The sequence below is a fragment of the Gymnogyps californianus genome, chromosome 6 (genome assembly GCF_018139145.2).
Source record: "Gymnogyps californianus isolate 813 chromosome 6, ASM1813914v2, whole genome shotgun sequence".
NCBI classification, from domain to species: Eukaryota; Metazoa; Chordata; class Aves; order Accipitriformes; family Cathartidae; genus Gymnogyps; species Gymnogyps californianus.
Genome location: NC_059476.1, coordinates 24,509,718 through 24,523,958, shown reverse-complemented (window position 1 = coordinate 24,523,958; position 14,241 = coordinate 24,509,718). Strand labels below are relative to the sequence as shown.

Sequence of the window (14,241 nt, the reverse complement as noted above, 5' to 3'; positions counted from 1 at the left end):
AGCATCTCCTGTAACAGGAAGCTACACTTGTTCCCAACAATGCTTTGTCATATTTGAGGAAGTTGCTCCAAATTTAAAAGCAATGGAACAGAAGAGAACCACTCTTCTAAGCAACCATTATACTATATTAAACAGAAATACAAGTTTTTGGGCCAGCTAACAAGCTAACTGGAAAACCTGTCTGAAGAAAGGAATTACACTCAACTGTGAAAGTAGAAGCTAGACCCATCAAGTTTACAACCCCCTTCACAGCTTACTTCCTCCATTGCCACACAGTAACAAGGTTAGTTACAGCATCACCAAAACATTTAAAACTAAGCCATGTACAGGAAAAGTTTGCTCTTTGCAAGGAAAAAAGTGCAAGACAAGTATGTAAAAATCTGACACAAAGGCTAAGGAACAACTCTTTGTAGCAGTTAGTAACTGCTTCAGGGTTGCAAAGTCTTTAGCATTTCACTATCCTGAGTAATTGGAGAGCAGGTCAGAGATTCCATCTGCCCCCCCCCTCAAAAAAATACCAGAGCAAAATTGTTATGCTAGAAATTAGCTTGCAATTGAGCGATAAAACACTTTATATTCTATAGCTTTGAACTATGATAATCACTGATGTGAAGCTGGGAAGAGAAAAAAATCATACAAACAGAAAAATACATTCCTTCCTGCTGGACAGGGGGTGAGGTGGTCTCAGCTGGTCTGACAGCTCAAGTGCCAGTGGAGCCTAGTCAGAGAGCTAAGGAATGCAGGTTTTCTCCACCATTAACTTAAGAGAAATAAAAGAAATGCCACACTATTACCTTCCCCCCGCTTCAGAGAAAGAGGGAAGTCAAGCTGAAGCCTACCTAAAATTTACTGAGGTTCTCACTCCCCACTCCTTGATTTTTTGAGAAAAAGGGAACATTTTGTAAGTGTGGCAAAGAATCAAGCAGCACTTCTTCAGTTACTACAGTTAGGTCAGCAGTTTGGCAGTTACTAGCCCTTCACAATGCAGTTTTTTCGTCATTGTATCAGGGCAAGCTAAATAAAAAGTGACTTTTTGCTACTATGGAGTCTGAGAGAAACTCCATTTGTTTATCTCTGTTATTCAGCACAACTATTATGCTGTAAAAGCTGCAAAGACAGCTAGACTTGTGAAAGTGCTTTTTAGTGTAGTCCAAACACTAGTCAGTTTACTAACTTGTTCTCTCACCTAAAACCCCTTAAGAGTTATGCAGTAATGTAAGAAAGTGTTTTTACACTTGAGAATAAGTTTTCTTTCAAGTACTGAGTGGTTTTTGTGATCAGCTTTTGAAGACTTAGCTGAAGGATATTTATACACCTGTATACACATTCAGAGGCTGAAATGGGAAACATCTTTTGAGATCAATCTTGAGCAAAATTTAAAAAAAATATTTTTAAAAGCAAACAGACACACCAAAGCAAGAAACCTTCCCAGTAACTTCCAACTGGATGCTTGAAGCAGCATTTTTTTTTTTAAGTGTTAACTCTTAAGATAAACATTCAGTACATCACACACTTCAGTATTAAAAACCTCTCCTAAGCAAGTTTAGATGACTACATGAATGTATGTTAGCAATGGACAAGGTTTCCATAGCGTTTAAATAGGAAGGCTGAACATGCCAGCTTGCATACAGCTAAACCTTAGCACTAATTGTTTCATTCAATTATGTACTACTATATCCCATTTTGAGATTAACAGTTTAACCATTTGTTGCCTATGCACAGACAGGTATTTTACTCATAAGTCCATTCATTCAAAGTGTAACCAAATTTGTGGTCACCAGGAACCAAATCCACCCAAAAACTCTTGCAACTTACAAGTTATCTTGCTCTCACATGTACTGACTATCAGTCTGGTTGAAGTCTATTTCTGCTCCTTCCAAGGAAGTATTTGTGCAGGCAAACAAAAACAAGGCCTGCATAAGAAAAGAAAGTTTTATTAATGCTTCCCTCCTCAAAAACAGTTGCAATATGCAGCCTCTTCCAAACTCAGGAAAAGGTTTGAAGACAGCAGAGGAAGCAACTCTGAGTAACTGAAGTTCCAGATGACAGCTTTTAATAGCTTCCCTGCTTGACAGGAGGAGTCTTCAGACTCTTCTGCAACTGAAGAGCTGATACCCAGGAAATGGCTGAATGACTAGAATGGTCAAAGAAGTTGATACGGACTTTCCTGGCTCAGCCTTTAATAAGCTTACCATTTTGATGCACCTGCTCCTTACATTATATAGCAGCTATTTGATGAGAATTTAAAAAAAAAGATGGAAGAGAATAATCATTACTGTTTGCAGTCACACGATGACTTAGCTAAGGTGACAGTTGTGACTTATCCCGTACAGGCCAGAGTGCTCCTCATCAATTCAGGGGTTACAAAAGTAACTGCCATTTCCCATACTGCTACTTTGGCACTTCTGTGACTATACCTGTTTAAGAAATTAATTTCTATAGCTATTTTCTTGTGCACTCTTCAGCATTTAAGGATGGACAGGCTTGTCTCTGTAGTTCACACAAAGACTCAGCTACTAAAATGCAGTTCAAGTTTAATACTTTACTATTCCCACAAAGAGAAGATAAACATTGAAAAGAACAGAGTCTGGTACTGCCAGTGTACCCATTAAAAAGACAAGACAAAAAGCAATCTTTTCTATCACCTACCTTAAAAAAATGTATTGCTGGATAAATGCCATTAGAAGAATATCAAGTACTCCTGAATATCCTTGTGAACTGCAAATGCAGTTACATTTACATTCACTACAGAACAAAGCTTTTGGTCTTTGCCTACTGCTAACCTGAACTGAGACTGCCTTGAACTAATCTGTACCTTTTAGGACAGTTAAGGAATTTAGAGAATTTTGGAATTACCATACAAGATTTACTGTATCCTAGTCAAGTGACTGAAAACTGTCACAACTCATTTGTAGAGCAATGAGACCAGAACAGTTGCAGCATACCCAAACATTTTAAGCTGCATACACAAAAATATCCAAGCATAAAGCTTGTAAAACTAGCCAAAGCAGTACTTTTTCTCAGTTCTGTTATTCATCATTTCATTTATGCACCATATGTACCTGAGGACAAAGATTAAGCATGATAGTTGCTCAAGTCAAACCTTAGGCCATCACAGAAAAATCAGTTTATACAAAAATTGCTTACCTCCACTGCAATGAGAAATGCTGTACTTTTCCTATCACACACTGTAAGCTTTAAATATCATCTTTCATTAGCAGATAGATACAGATGGAGAAGCCAAAGATAGGAGGCACTCTACTGTTAGAAACAAGGAAGAACTGGTTGGGAATGCAAAGGTCAGGTGCAACCTTAGCTGCAGTGACCACAAGATGGTGAAATTTAGGATCCTGAAAGGAAGAAACAAGATAAATCAGACCCTGAGCTTCAGAACAGACTTTAGCCTCTTCAGGGACCTACTTGGAGAAATCCCATGGGATACAGTCTTAGAAAGAAGAGGAGTTCCAGACAGCCGGTTGATTTTCAAGGATCACCTCCTCCAAGCTCAAGGATGGTTCACACTGATGAGCAGGAAGTCAAGCAAAGGTGGCAGGAGGCCTGCATGGATGAACAGAATGCTCCTGACAAAACTGATATGAAAAGTAGGTACACAAGAGGTAGAAGCATGGACAGGTGACTCAGGAGGAATACAGAGAAGCTATCTGAACATGTAGGGATAGGGTCCATCCCAAAGTCTATCTAGAGTTGAATCTGGTGAGGGACATGAAGGACAAAAAAGCAGCAAGATGAAGACTAGGTAAAATGTGGGTCCACTGCTCAATAGGTGGGGGGCCTGGTCACAACACAGAAAAGGCTGAGGTACTCAGTATCTTCTTTACCTCAGTCCTTACTGAGAAGATCTGCCTCTGGCAATCCCAGGTCCCCAAGATGCACTGAAAGTTTGGCACAAGGAAGACTTACCCTCTGTGAAAGAAGATCAGGTTACATTTGCTATTCTGTGGGTGAAACCATTGATGGAAAATGTCATGCAGTTTTATTACAAAACATCTCTTCATAAGGATTCTAAGCCAACAGCAACAAGACACATAGTTTTCTACAGGAACAGCTTGTTTCTTTTCTCCAGTCTTTACTGGAGAACCCTGACACGAGTCACCAGTTTCCTACCCTACCCATGAAGTCAGGGTACTGGGAAACTGTTCCGACACATGTTCTCTCAGTGAGAGAAAGAGTTAGAGATCATCATCAACGAGGAGTCTGAGCTGACAGTTTCAGTAATCATGGAAAGCCTTTGGGACTTAAGAGGGTTTTTCCTTCTTTCCCCTTTCATCAGCCAGTATTGTTATCCATTGATCATTATTCATAATGTAAATAATTATTCTGAAGCATCAGAACATTATTTACTTCAGAATAAGAGCTTTGTTTCAAAGTGAGTTGTTCAGTATATTTTCACTGAAAATTTTGGTTTTAGTCTCAGGATAGGGGCAAGTACAAGTCATACCTCAGTAGACTTGAATTATTAGGCAAAGTAAACAAAGGAAAGGTTCGCCCTCTCTACTGATTATCTATCCAGTTTTTCATATTCTTACAGATGCACTAGGGCCTGAAATTACTACAGGGACAAACTAGACCTACTTCCAAATATTATGCATATAGCATTCCCTCCCCCAATTCAGTTTTGAGCTGCTAGGCTCATGTTTTAAGGAGATACTTATTGGTGAAATATTTGTAACTGAAAAGATGACGCAGCCTTTATTTCATCATTTCATCTCTCCATGCAGCAAGTCATCTCGTATCCACAAAGTGTCTTCTGAAATGCAGGTAGTTGCAGTAACCACTCATCTGTGTTGTATTTCCATGCATCAACACAAGTTGTTATTTAGACTCCAATTACAGGACATTATTTAGGGTTAATTCTCTCTTGCCTGTTGTCATAAAAATTAAGGAAGAAATTATACAATTAAACATTAAAATTATCTTAGTGGGTGCACTTTTAACAGTTACGTAGTTATAAAAAAAGATACTTTACTGTTCAAGTTAGATAACAACAATGCTCCTTAGTAAGAGCTCTTATTGCTGTGTTTAAAGATAAATGCCAGGAAGGCTATCATTTTGCAGGAATTAAGAACCATGGCTGCAGAGGCAAGTTCTGTATCAAGAATTGCTTCTCAGCATTTGACTGAGCAAGTGATAGAATAGAATTTGTATCACTAAAGGAGAAAAAACACATTACATTGCAATGTTTCTTGAGGTCTAGTTTGCCAGTCTGACTTGCTTTTCAGAGTGAGAAATGGCAGCAGAAGATTGATATTACTAACAGTAGATACTTGGTTTTCATATTTGAGGTGAAAAATACAAAGCCAGTAAGACTTAGTAAAACATTGCAGTCAAACAAGAGCTTAGGAACAACACATACAAGCTGTACAACAGAGAATGAGGGATAAAAAGCTAGTCTTAGCTATATGTGAAGCCACTACCAAAATTAAGCAGTACCCAAGGCAAAGACTGACTAGGACTGGCCTATTCTCTCCTTTGGAAAAGTAATTGGCAAAAGTGTCATTTGGCTTTTACTTAAGAATTCTAGCAGATTTGGAACAAAAACATACCGTAGCATTTGCGACAACCAGTTAATGATTTCAGGCATCATTTCCAGTAACTAGCATTAACACCACATGTTTGCTAACACATCTTTAAAACCACTGCTTGGTTCCAGCCCCCCCAGCCCTCTCGAAGACTTGCTTCATCAATCCAAATTTCAACTACATTGGGAAGGGGAAGACACCTGTAAAATAACCCCCCACTTATGTTCTGAAGTTACACATTTCTAAGTGTAAAACATACTGAACCATATTTTATGTGGTTCATTGTTTTATTAAACTCTATAAAAGGAATTCCAGGTCTACAGTCCAATACCACTATGTGGAGAAAAATATCTTCTTGTTTCAAAGCAAAGCAAAATTACATGACACTCTAAAGTTACAAGAAGTCAGGAACAAGAACAAATTGCTAAACATTGGCCCTTAATATGGATTTAACAACTCCTCCCTCATTGGTGTAATTCACTTATGCAGCAGAAAGTATATGTTAAGTTTTCCAGAGCAGGAGTGGTATACACCATATTGTTGGCATATGGAATTTTTTAGTCCAACTGCCACTTTAAGGTTATCCATTCCACAATAATATTCTCAGGTTTTATGCCTAAAGCAAGCTGCATGTAATTACTAATGGAGGCATTCACCATCTCCATGCACATTTAAAGGAACAGAGAACAAAAGATTCCTTTTAAAGGTGATGGAAGAGACTGGTATAAATTAAGTTTCCAAACATAACAGAACAAAGAGATTATTCCATTCAAATCAGAAGCTGATTTATCACTTATGTAAAGATAATTCCTAACAGATGAAAGCAAAAAAGAAGTTTATGATATGCTTTTGTTATTACAAAGTTGCTTTCTGTCTGATTAATCATTAATCACTCTTCTCCCTATCCCTCCCATGCACACACCCTAATGGGCTTTATCCACTTTCTCAGAGCATATGGCCTTATGGCCACAGTTCCCACAATATGGTAAGTTATCCCTAAAGAAATTGCAGGTACACTGAAGTAGAATGTTCTATTTCAAAAGAGAAGGAATTTTTTATTATTTAAAAAACACTCTCTAACACTATTCACCTGTTTCTACTACACATAGACAAGACCTAGAAACCTATAATGAAGACTTATTCTCTCATGAGATCACCAGGGCTCTTCTAGTACTCTCATTCACTTGTCACTAAGTTTTCTAGTTCTGTGGAGTTCAGATAAGCTGCTGTAACAACGCATTTCTTTGACCTTAAAGATATTCCAATACAATAAACTGGAGATGGGGAGGCGCAGATCTACACATATCCCATGACAAGTTACAAACATCAAGAAAAAAATTCAGAAAGTTACTACAACCCTTTGAGAGCCATCTTTTGTGACGTGCAGAAAATTCTGCAAGGAAAAAGCTTACCTTTTTCCTTTCTTCTCCATCCTTTTCCAAGATACACAAACACATAAACATAAATATTGCAAGCTAATTTTTCTCTCAAAAAAGAGAAACACTAAGCTGTCCTCAACAGCTCACTCCTCTCTTGTGCACCCTGAGATACAGGCAAGTCAACTATGCCAGAATAAAGCTTAGGGATGAGGAAGCTGTTTTACCATCCGCCCTCCACAACAGTCAGACATTTCTCCTCATTCTAAGTGTTTAGCCATGTATTTGACTTTTGCTGCCGCAATCATGACAAGGATTTCAAGGTAGGCCACATTTTTCGCAAATGCATTTATATAGGTGATTTCCAGCCTGGTGGTTTGCAGGTAGGCAATTCACAACCTGTCCAGGGAAAATGCACAGCTCTTTCTGCATGGCCCTGCAACTCCAAGCAACTTCTCACTTGACAGAGGCCCATGGATATGCACCCAGAACATATCAATTGATTCAGGTGATTACTACTTCTTCATCCACTAGGATGACACAGGACAGCTGCTACAGCTACACTAAATGCAACTCTTTCACAGTTAAATTTTTTGTTTGGTTTGTTTCAAACTTTATGTCACTGCTTAAGTACTGGTATAGAGTTTCACCTGTTTTGAGAATAGTCTGTGTGGTTTTAGTTGTGCCTAGATGGGGTGGGCTTCAGCTGGTGGTAGTTTAAAGAGACTGACCTCACAACTTTGGGAAGTGACAAAAATCTGACATGACTGCCTGCTTGACCCAGTGCTATAGGGTGTTCTCATCAAGTACAATCTCCAGTTAAGCTTAATCTTACTCTAGACTGCATTTATTTACTTTTAAAAACAGTGCTTGGCCCTGCTCTACTTAAAGGAAACATCTGATAAACCATGACTACAAGACAGGATATTTATAAGCTAAGAGATCCCTACTGTTGATTAGCCTGACCTGCTAGTTGTCATTAGTGACTGAGATGCAGAAAGATGTCAGTATAGTTCCATAAGCCTCCAAATCTCAGTAGGTAAATAAAGGCATGTCACAGCATCCACCAAAAATACATTCTTGAGAAATGTGACCGTTAACAATCTAATAGAGTAGAACAATTTTTCTCCATAAAAATTATGTAATAGAAATTGGATGCATGTAGACCCTTATGAAACATACAGATTCAAATACAAAAGGACAGCACCTATAGCATGGAGGACGGAAAGGCAGAAGCTGCTGCATCATCACCTAGACAAGTGCTGGCCTTCCAGAGCAGATCTCTGTTCTGAAAGATCTCAGCCACTTCCTTTGTGTCCCTAAGTGTCTTAATCTTTCATTATGGGCATTTCACATCAGTGTCACTTTCCTCAGATGGCCCAAGCTCAGTCAAAACGAAGGACTGAAAAGCAGGGTAATGGTCAGGCATTTGGTCTCAGCTAAGGCAGGTCAGATCTTTCAGAGCATTGACCTGGTTCAACAACCCAGCCTCTGAAAAGTCAACATCTCCGTGAGTTGCTGATCCTGCTCCAGTATTTAAATTACATGTACTTCTGAAGTCCCTTCTCAGGTTCCCCTCTATTACCTTAATTCTCATGCACAGAATTACTTCCCTATTTGTCAAACTCAGCAGCTTCACCCATGGTACTGTTGGTAGTTGACAGAACAGCAGCAACTCCGCTCTGAAGCGGTTCTGTCCGAAACAGTGGAGAGAAGTGACAAGAGTGGGCTATGCCTGTACTGACAGAAAGCCAGAATCCATATAAGGCAGTAAGTGAATGGAGTTAAAACATCAGAGTAGAATTTGCTTTCTCTGTTTGGCAGTAATATAACATTACTCTGAACATGAACGCCTGTAAATTCACTATGGGAAAGCAGAGATTTCTCCTCCATGAACTGAAGTTATTATATATAATGTATGTGATAGGTTTAAGTTTTCTGCATCATCATTAGTCATATGTGACAGAAATCCCTCTCTTTAAAAATAGACCAGAAGTTTGATGAATGTTTTACTAAAAAAAAAAAAAATCAGAAAACCACAATATGGTTCATTTCTTCCCAGTGAAGTTTGACCAGTTAGAAGTCAGAATTTCATTTCACTGCCCACTAAACTAATAGTATATTTAGCAAGCTCCAAATTATTCCCTGCCTATTGGGCTTGACTATTTTTCCCCGCAACCAATTCTGTTGTCTTACAGTGTTACATCTTTAGGTACAAGAAATACCAAACCAAACCCCAACCCTCCCATAAGAGGCACACATCCACTCCAAATATCAGCCATGAAAAACATTAAGATCTTCAGTTAAAAAAAGGACCAATTTAGTACATTATTAATCTTGTGATACTAATCTGAAGCCTCTCCCTCAAATTCTTGGCTCCAGTCAAAGGTTATTTTTGTGCAAAAAAGCTTCTGCCACTTACCTCTACATGCAAAATTTTGCATGGGCAAAATGTACCTTATCTCACAGTTACGAAATTTCATCAAATTACTTCAAACCAATTTGAGTATTGTTCTTCAAAAGCTATCCCCTAACAGAATATTCAAAACACAGCAGAATTGAACTGTCACATATTGGGAACTAATACAGAAGTGCAGAATACCAAGTCTTTGGTATTTACCATGGGAAATAGACTAACTTGTAAAAATTCAGTTATTTCATTAATTTCAACAATGACTTGGTCTTTCTCTTACTTAGGATTACTTTACAATTAGGTTCTGACAAGGAAGCATCCCTACAGTAGGTCTTGTTGGGTGTGCAAACCTTACATTAAAAAAACATGAAACTTAAGGTGGCTTCAGGCAAACCTTAAAATACAGCACATCCATTTCTGACAGAAAATACGGAAACACACACTAAAGGAAAAGTTCCCATAGAGAGTTCTGTAGTCAAGTTATCTAGGACAAAGACTCCCTTTTAACTCATCTAATAGTCTTAATTTAAGACTCTCATATCTATCAACCTCTGTTCCATCTTGGATATAGCATATTGTGTTAACTCCATCTCAGGAATGTCAACAAAATGAACTTTTTTAAAGTTACTGCATGTGGCTCCTTCCTCATAGCCATTTTCTCATTTCCTAGCCCATCTCTTCACACAGCACATTTCCTAGGCCTTGCACAAGAATGGGTCTCAGCACTTTAAACACTGCTACCAGCAGTTACTTACAGATACAATCACTACATGAATTAAATATTGCACATTCCAAACTGTAGAGTCCTTACTATAGGCTGGGAAGCAAGAGAATGGTGCTGCTGTGTGTCACAAGTTACCACTGAAAGACTTCTCTGCTGGTCAGTACTTTCTGTCACGTACACTTTGTGATACTCATGCTACACGAAGAACCCTGAGCAGACAGCAAGCAACACAAAGAGCTAGCAGCTACATTACTGTCTTGGTTATACTGACAATTCCATCTTCGCTGTCAGCTGTGAAGCCACCGGAAGGCTCACAATTAAATAACCTGTCTGCACAAATATTCCTGCTCCTGTGAAACTACAGTTTCACAAATCACCTTTACACTTCAGAATGATGCACTGAAAACACAGCTCCAGATATAAAAATAGAACTTCAATTCTGTATTTTTCCTAATGTAGTCAAAGCTGTATTCTACCAGATCATGGCATCTTCCTTGTAAATACCACCTCAGATTACGCCACTTCTGTTTGCTCTTTGTGAATTAACACAGAAAAATAATTCAACAGTCTTTCCTTCTGTCTTGCTAACAGGCAAGAAAAGAAAACCAGTGGCTTCCAAAACAGTCCAAAGTGAAGGAAGAGCTGGCATTAGCAAGCTGCAGAAAGAAACTAATTCTGTTTCTGCATTTCTCTAATAAATGCTACTTTATCAGATCAGGTTTCTTTTGAGAGGAAGGAGGGGCAGGGTGAGATAGTCACACAACCCAGTGATACACGCTAAGCTCAGAAAGGCAAAGCATTATTCTTAAAGTCTTCCTTTCAAGGAAAAGTATTTCATACACTCAGGCTTCACACCCTTACAGCCAATATACCTATTACATCAGTTCATTGCTGCAGACCAATTGTTCTTCATAAAAAGAAGAGTTTCAGCTAAAGTCAGCAAGAAGCACAAGTATTCCAGACAGTACATCCTGTAAAATTCATGAAGTCATGGGGACCAAGAGTTGTAGTTACATTGTAGTAAACTGCAAAACCTCTAAGTAGTAAGTTATCCTAGCAGTAGCAATTACTACAGGCCAAAATCTGATAAACACATCACATACATTAGTCATCTTCACAGCTTCTTATACCCATAAGCCTCATGATTTCAGTGCATTAATACATCAGTTAACAGTGACACAATATTTTATCTGTATGTAGCTATTGCATTAAGGTAAAGTTTGCTGGCAAGGAACATCACTTGCCAAAAATGACTTAAGAATTTTGTAAGATTCAGTGAGCAAGTAACATCTGATGTTCAAAAATGAACTCAGAGTATCTGCAAATGAACTTAACAGAAGTGCAAGGTAAGTATTACCAAGTAATTCTTAATGAAATAGAGGAGTATGCAACACTGCAGTGCTTTCTATATCAAACAAGACATCTCTGCCTTGCAACAGTTTGCTATTCTTTTGATGCAGTTGGTTATAAAAGTACTAATACAACTAAAACATTTCAAATTTAGTAGTCATTTGCACTTCTCAGACTGAAATGTCCATATTACAAACACTCAGATATTACAGACATGCTATGTATAGCTGCTTTCAAGAAGTCGAGAGATTCAAGCCGATTTTCACCCACCTTTAGCTTTCCACAAGCAAACAGTAACTCACACTCGAGGCTACGTAACAAACAGAACAAATTACAACTCCAAACTGTCTAGAAACCACAGGTCTGTCCCTCCTCAACTCCTGCGCTGATAACGAACTGCCAGCCTTCACCAATATAAAAATCACTATCAAATGCCTGGGAGGTTTAGGGGTTTTTTTTTTAGGATAGGATCACACCAAGTAAGTGTCTTGCCTTTCATAGTTCATACACTTAAAACAGGCGTTTCCAACACAGCAAAAAACCACACAGCATATCAGAGACATCTGTGAGACGTTTCAGGGTGCTCTCCGCACTGAGTGGATAGGAAGGTATAAACAGCAACAATTACAGCACTTCACTGCACTTTAACGTGATGTTGTTCCTCAGGTGGGGAAAAGGCGGACTTCTTCAGTCATAAAGATGGTGAACAACTCGCTGTTGCGGACAACTCATTGCTCTGCAGCACGGCTCGCCGAGCTCCTTCGCCGGCCCGGGCGGGAACAGCCGAAGGCGGCTTCCAGACAGGAGCCGCAGAGGTCCAGAAAGCCTCCCAACTTAACCCCTTCCCGGCCCCAGCCTCGCCACCGGCAGCACCGCCGAGGAAGCCGCTCCGTTACGGGGCGCCGGCAGGGGAGGGGGGCCCAGCGCACCTGTACGCGACAGGCCGGGGCGGGCGGGCTCCGCGGGACCCCGAAGTTGGCCGCGGCGGCCAAAGTTGCTCCCGTGAGGAGGAGCGGAGGAGGCGGGCCGGCCGCCGCTACTCACCCGCACCAGGTTGCTGACAGCGGCCTGCACAGCCGACACGGGGGCGGTGAGGTCCGGAATGGCCTTGCCGTCCACCTCCCCCTCCTCGTGCATGATGACCAGGTGGGAGATCTGCTGGGCCACCGGCTCCAAGATGCTCTCGATAGTGCGCGTGTGGAAGACGGGCATGGCGGCGGCGGGGCGGGGGGCCGGGGCCCGAAGTCCGCACAAACTCCTGGCAAACTCTGTCCCTGCGGGCTGGCGCCCCACAGAGAAAGCCGCGGCCTCCCCGCAAGGAGGAAAATGAGGAAGCAGAAGAAGGCAAACGACCACTCCGACCTCCCCTCGCCCCTCGGCGGATTGCAGCAGCCCGCAGAAGCGGCTCCCGGTTCAGGCTCGCGGAGGCGGGACTCGAACTCGCTGTCCTCCTGCCTCCCCCTGGCAGCGCCCACCCCGCACTGGCACCGCTCCTCAGCCAGGCGGCGGCTTTTCAACCACCACAGCCTACCCCTCCCACGGCTCCCCGCCCCCTCGGCCGCCCTCGCCCAATGGCCGAGCCGGGGCCGCCGCTCCCAGTGGCGCAATGCCGCGTCCATCAACATTCCAGAGCCTCCCTCCCCCTCCGCCTTGCCCGCACCACTCGCCTTCCCAACCAAGCTTGGTTGCGCGGGCGCTGGTTTCCCAGCGTTGAGATGACGTCAGACATTCTGGTGTCCATATAAGGAGACGATTAAAGCTAGGGTGCCGGGATAGTGGCCGGGGGAGCGGCGGGTGAGGGGGGGGCGGGATTCCTGCGCCCCGCCCCACCCACGCCCCCCCCCCCCCCCCCCGGCGGCATAAGTTTGGTCCGTTGGGCTGGGGCGGGCGCTGCCCGCGCCACGGAGCTCGCGTCGTGGGGTGCGTGTGGCTGGGCATGAGTGGGAAAGGGGGTGGCGGAGGGGAGGTGGCGCCCCTCGCCCGCTCCCCCCGTCCCTAGCCGCCGTTTCGGGAGGCTTCCCGCGGGGAGCGCTCCTCATGCCGCTGGCGCGACCTGTTTCCACCCCCCCCCCCGCGGCGGCTGCCGCCCTCACGCCCCCCTCCGCGCACGAACGCGCGCTCTCCCCACAGCCCTCTCCGCCGAGCACCCACAGCCGGCGCGGCCCGGCCCGCCCCGGGCGCGGTCCCAACCGCTTCCGCCCTCCCTGAGGAGAAGCGGCGGGAGGTGGTGGGGGCCGCTTCCCGCCCGCGCCCCGCCGGAGGGGGGAGGGGTGCTCCAGCCGGCCGCCCCACTGAGGCTGAGGGAACGCGGCGGGACAGCGGCCGCCGCCCCGGCAGCGCTCCGTCGGGAGAGCTGTTCGGCGGCCCGCTGCCTGGGGTCAGTGCCGGGCGGTGGCGGGGCGCTGAGGCGGCGGCGGCCCTGCGAGGCGGGCCGGGAGCGCCAAGTAGGGGGAGAGTGAATCGCGACTTAACGGTTTTTACCGTTATAATCTCTGGTGATAACAGCGGCACGGGTGCGGGAGCTCGTTTGAATACATTTAGGTGAGCGACGTCGTGTTGGGGGAAGGAATACAAACCGTAGCCAGAGAGTAACATAAATTCCCGCTTTCCCGTAGGGCTAACGCTGGAGCACGGCTGCCGGTGGCTGCTCCGCCGGGAGTGAAGTGCCACGGCCCCGCTGCTCGGTAGCGGGGGGCGGCCTGCCTTCGCCGGCTGTCCGCCTGCCGCCGACGGTCACCGGCCCGCTCGCTCCCCGCCACCTTGCAGCGTTGTTATTTACGAGAGTGCTGTCCTGAGGCCTGCAAATACCATTGCCAGTCTTAATAAAACTTAGGGTGT

At 43.4% G+C, this 14,241-nt stretch overlaps 1 protein-coding gene across 2 annotated transcripts in view; it reads right to left on the bottom strand.

The window, feature by feature from the left end:
• The window catches only part of VCL (vinculin), a 65,907-nt gene extending 53,060 nt beyond the window's left edge, over positions 1–12,847 (bottom strand). For both annotated transcript variants that reach the window (XM_050899445.1, XM_050899446.1), the window contains exon 1: positions 12,448–12,847. In XM_050899445.1, the coding sequence (XP_050755402.1) occupies positions 12,448–12,615 (168 nt within the window). In that variant the 5' untranslated portion in view covers positions 12,616–12,847. The remainder of the gene's footprint in view (positions 1–12,447) is intronic.
• Positions 12,848–14,241: the final 1,394 nt, after the last annotated feature.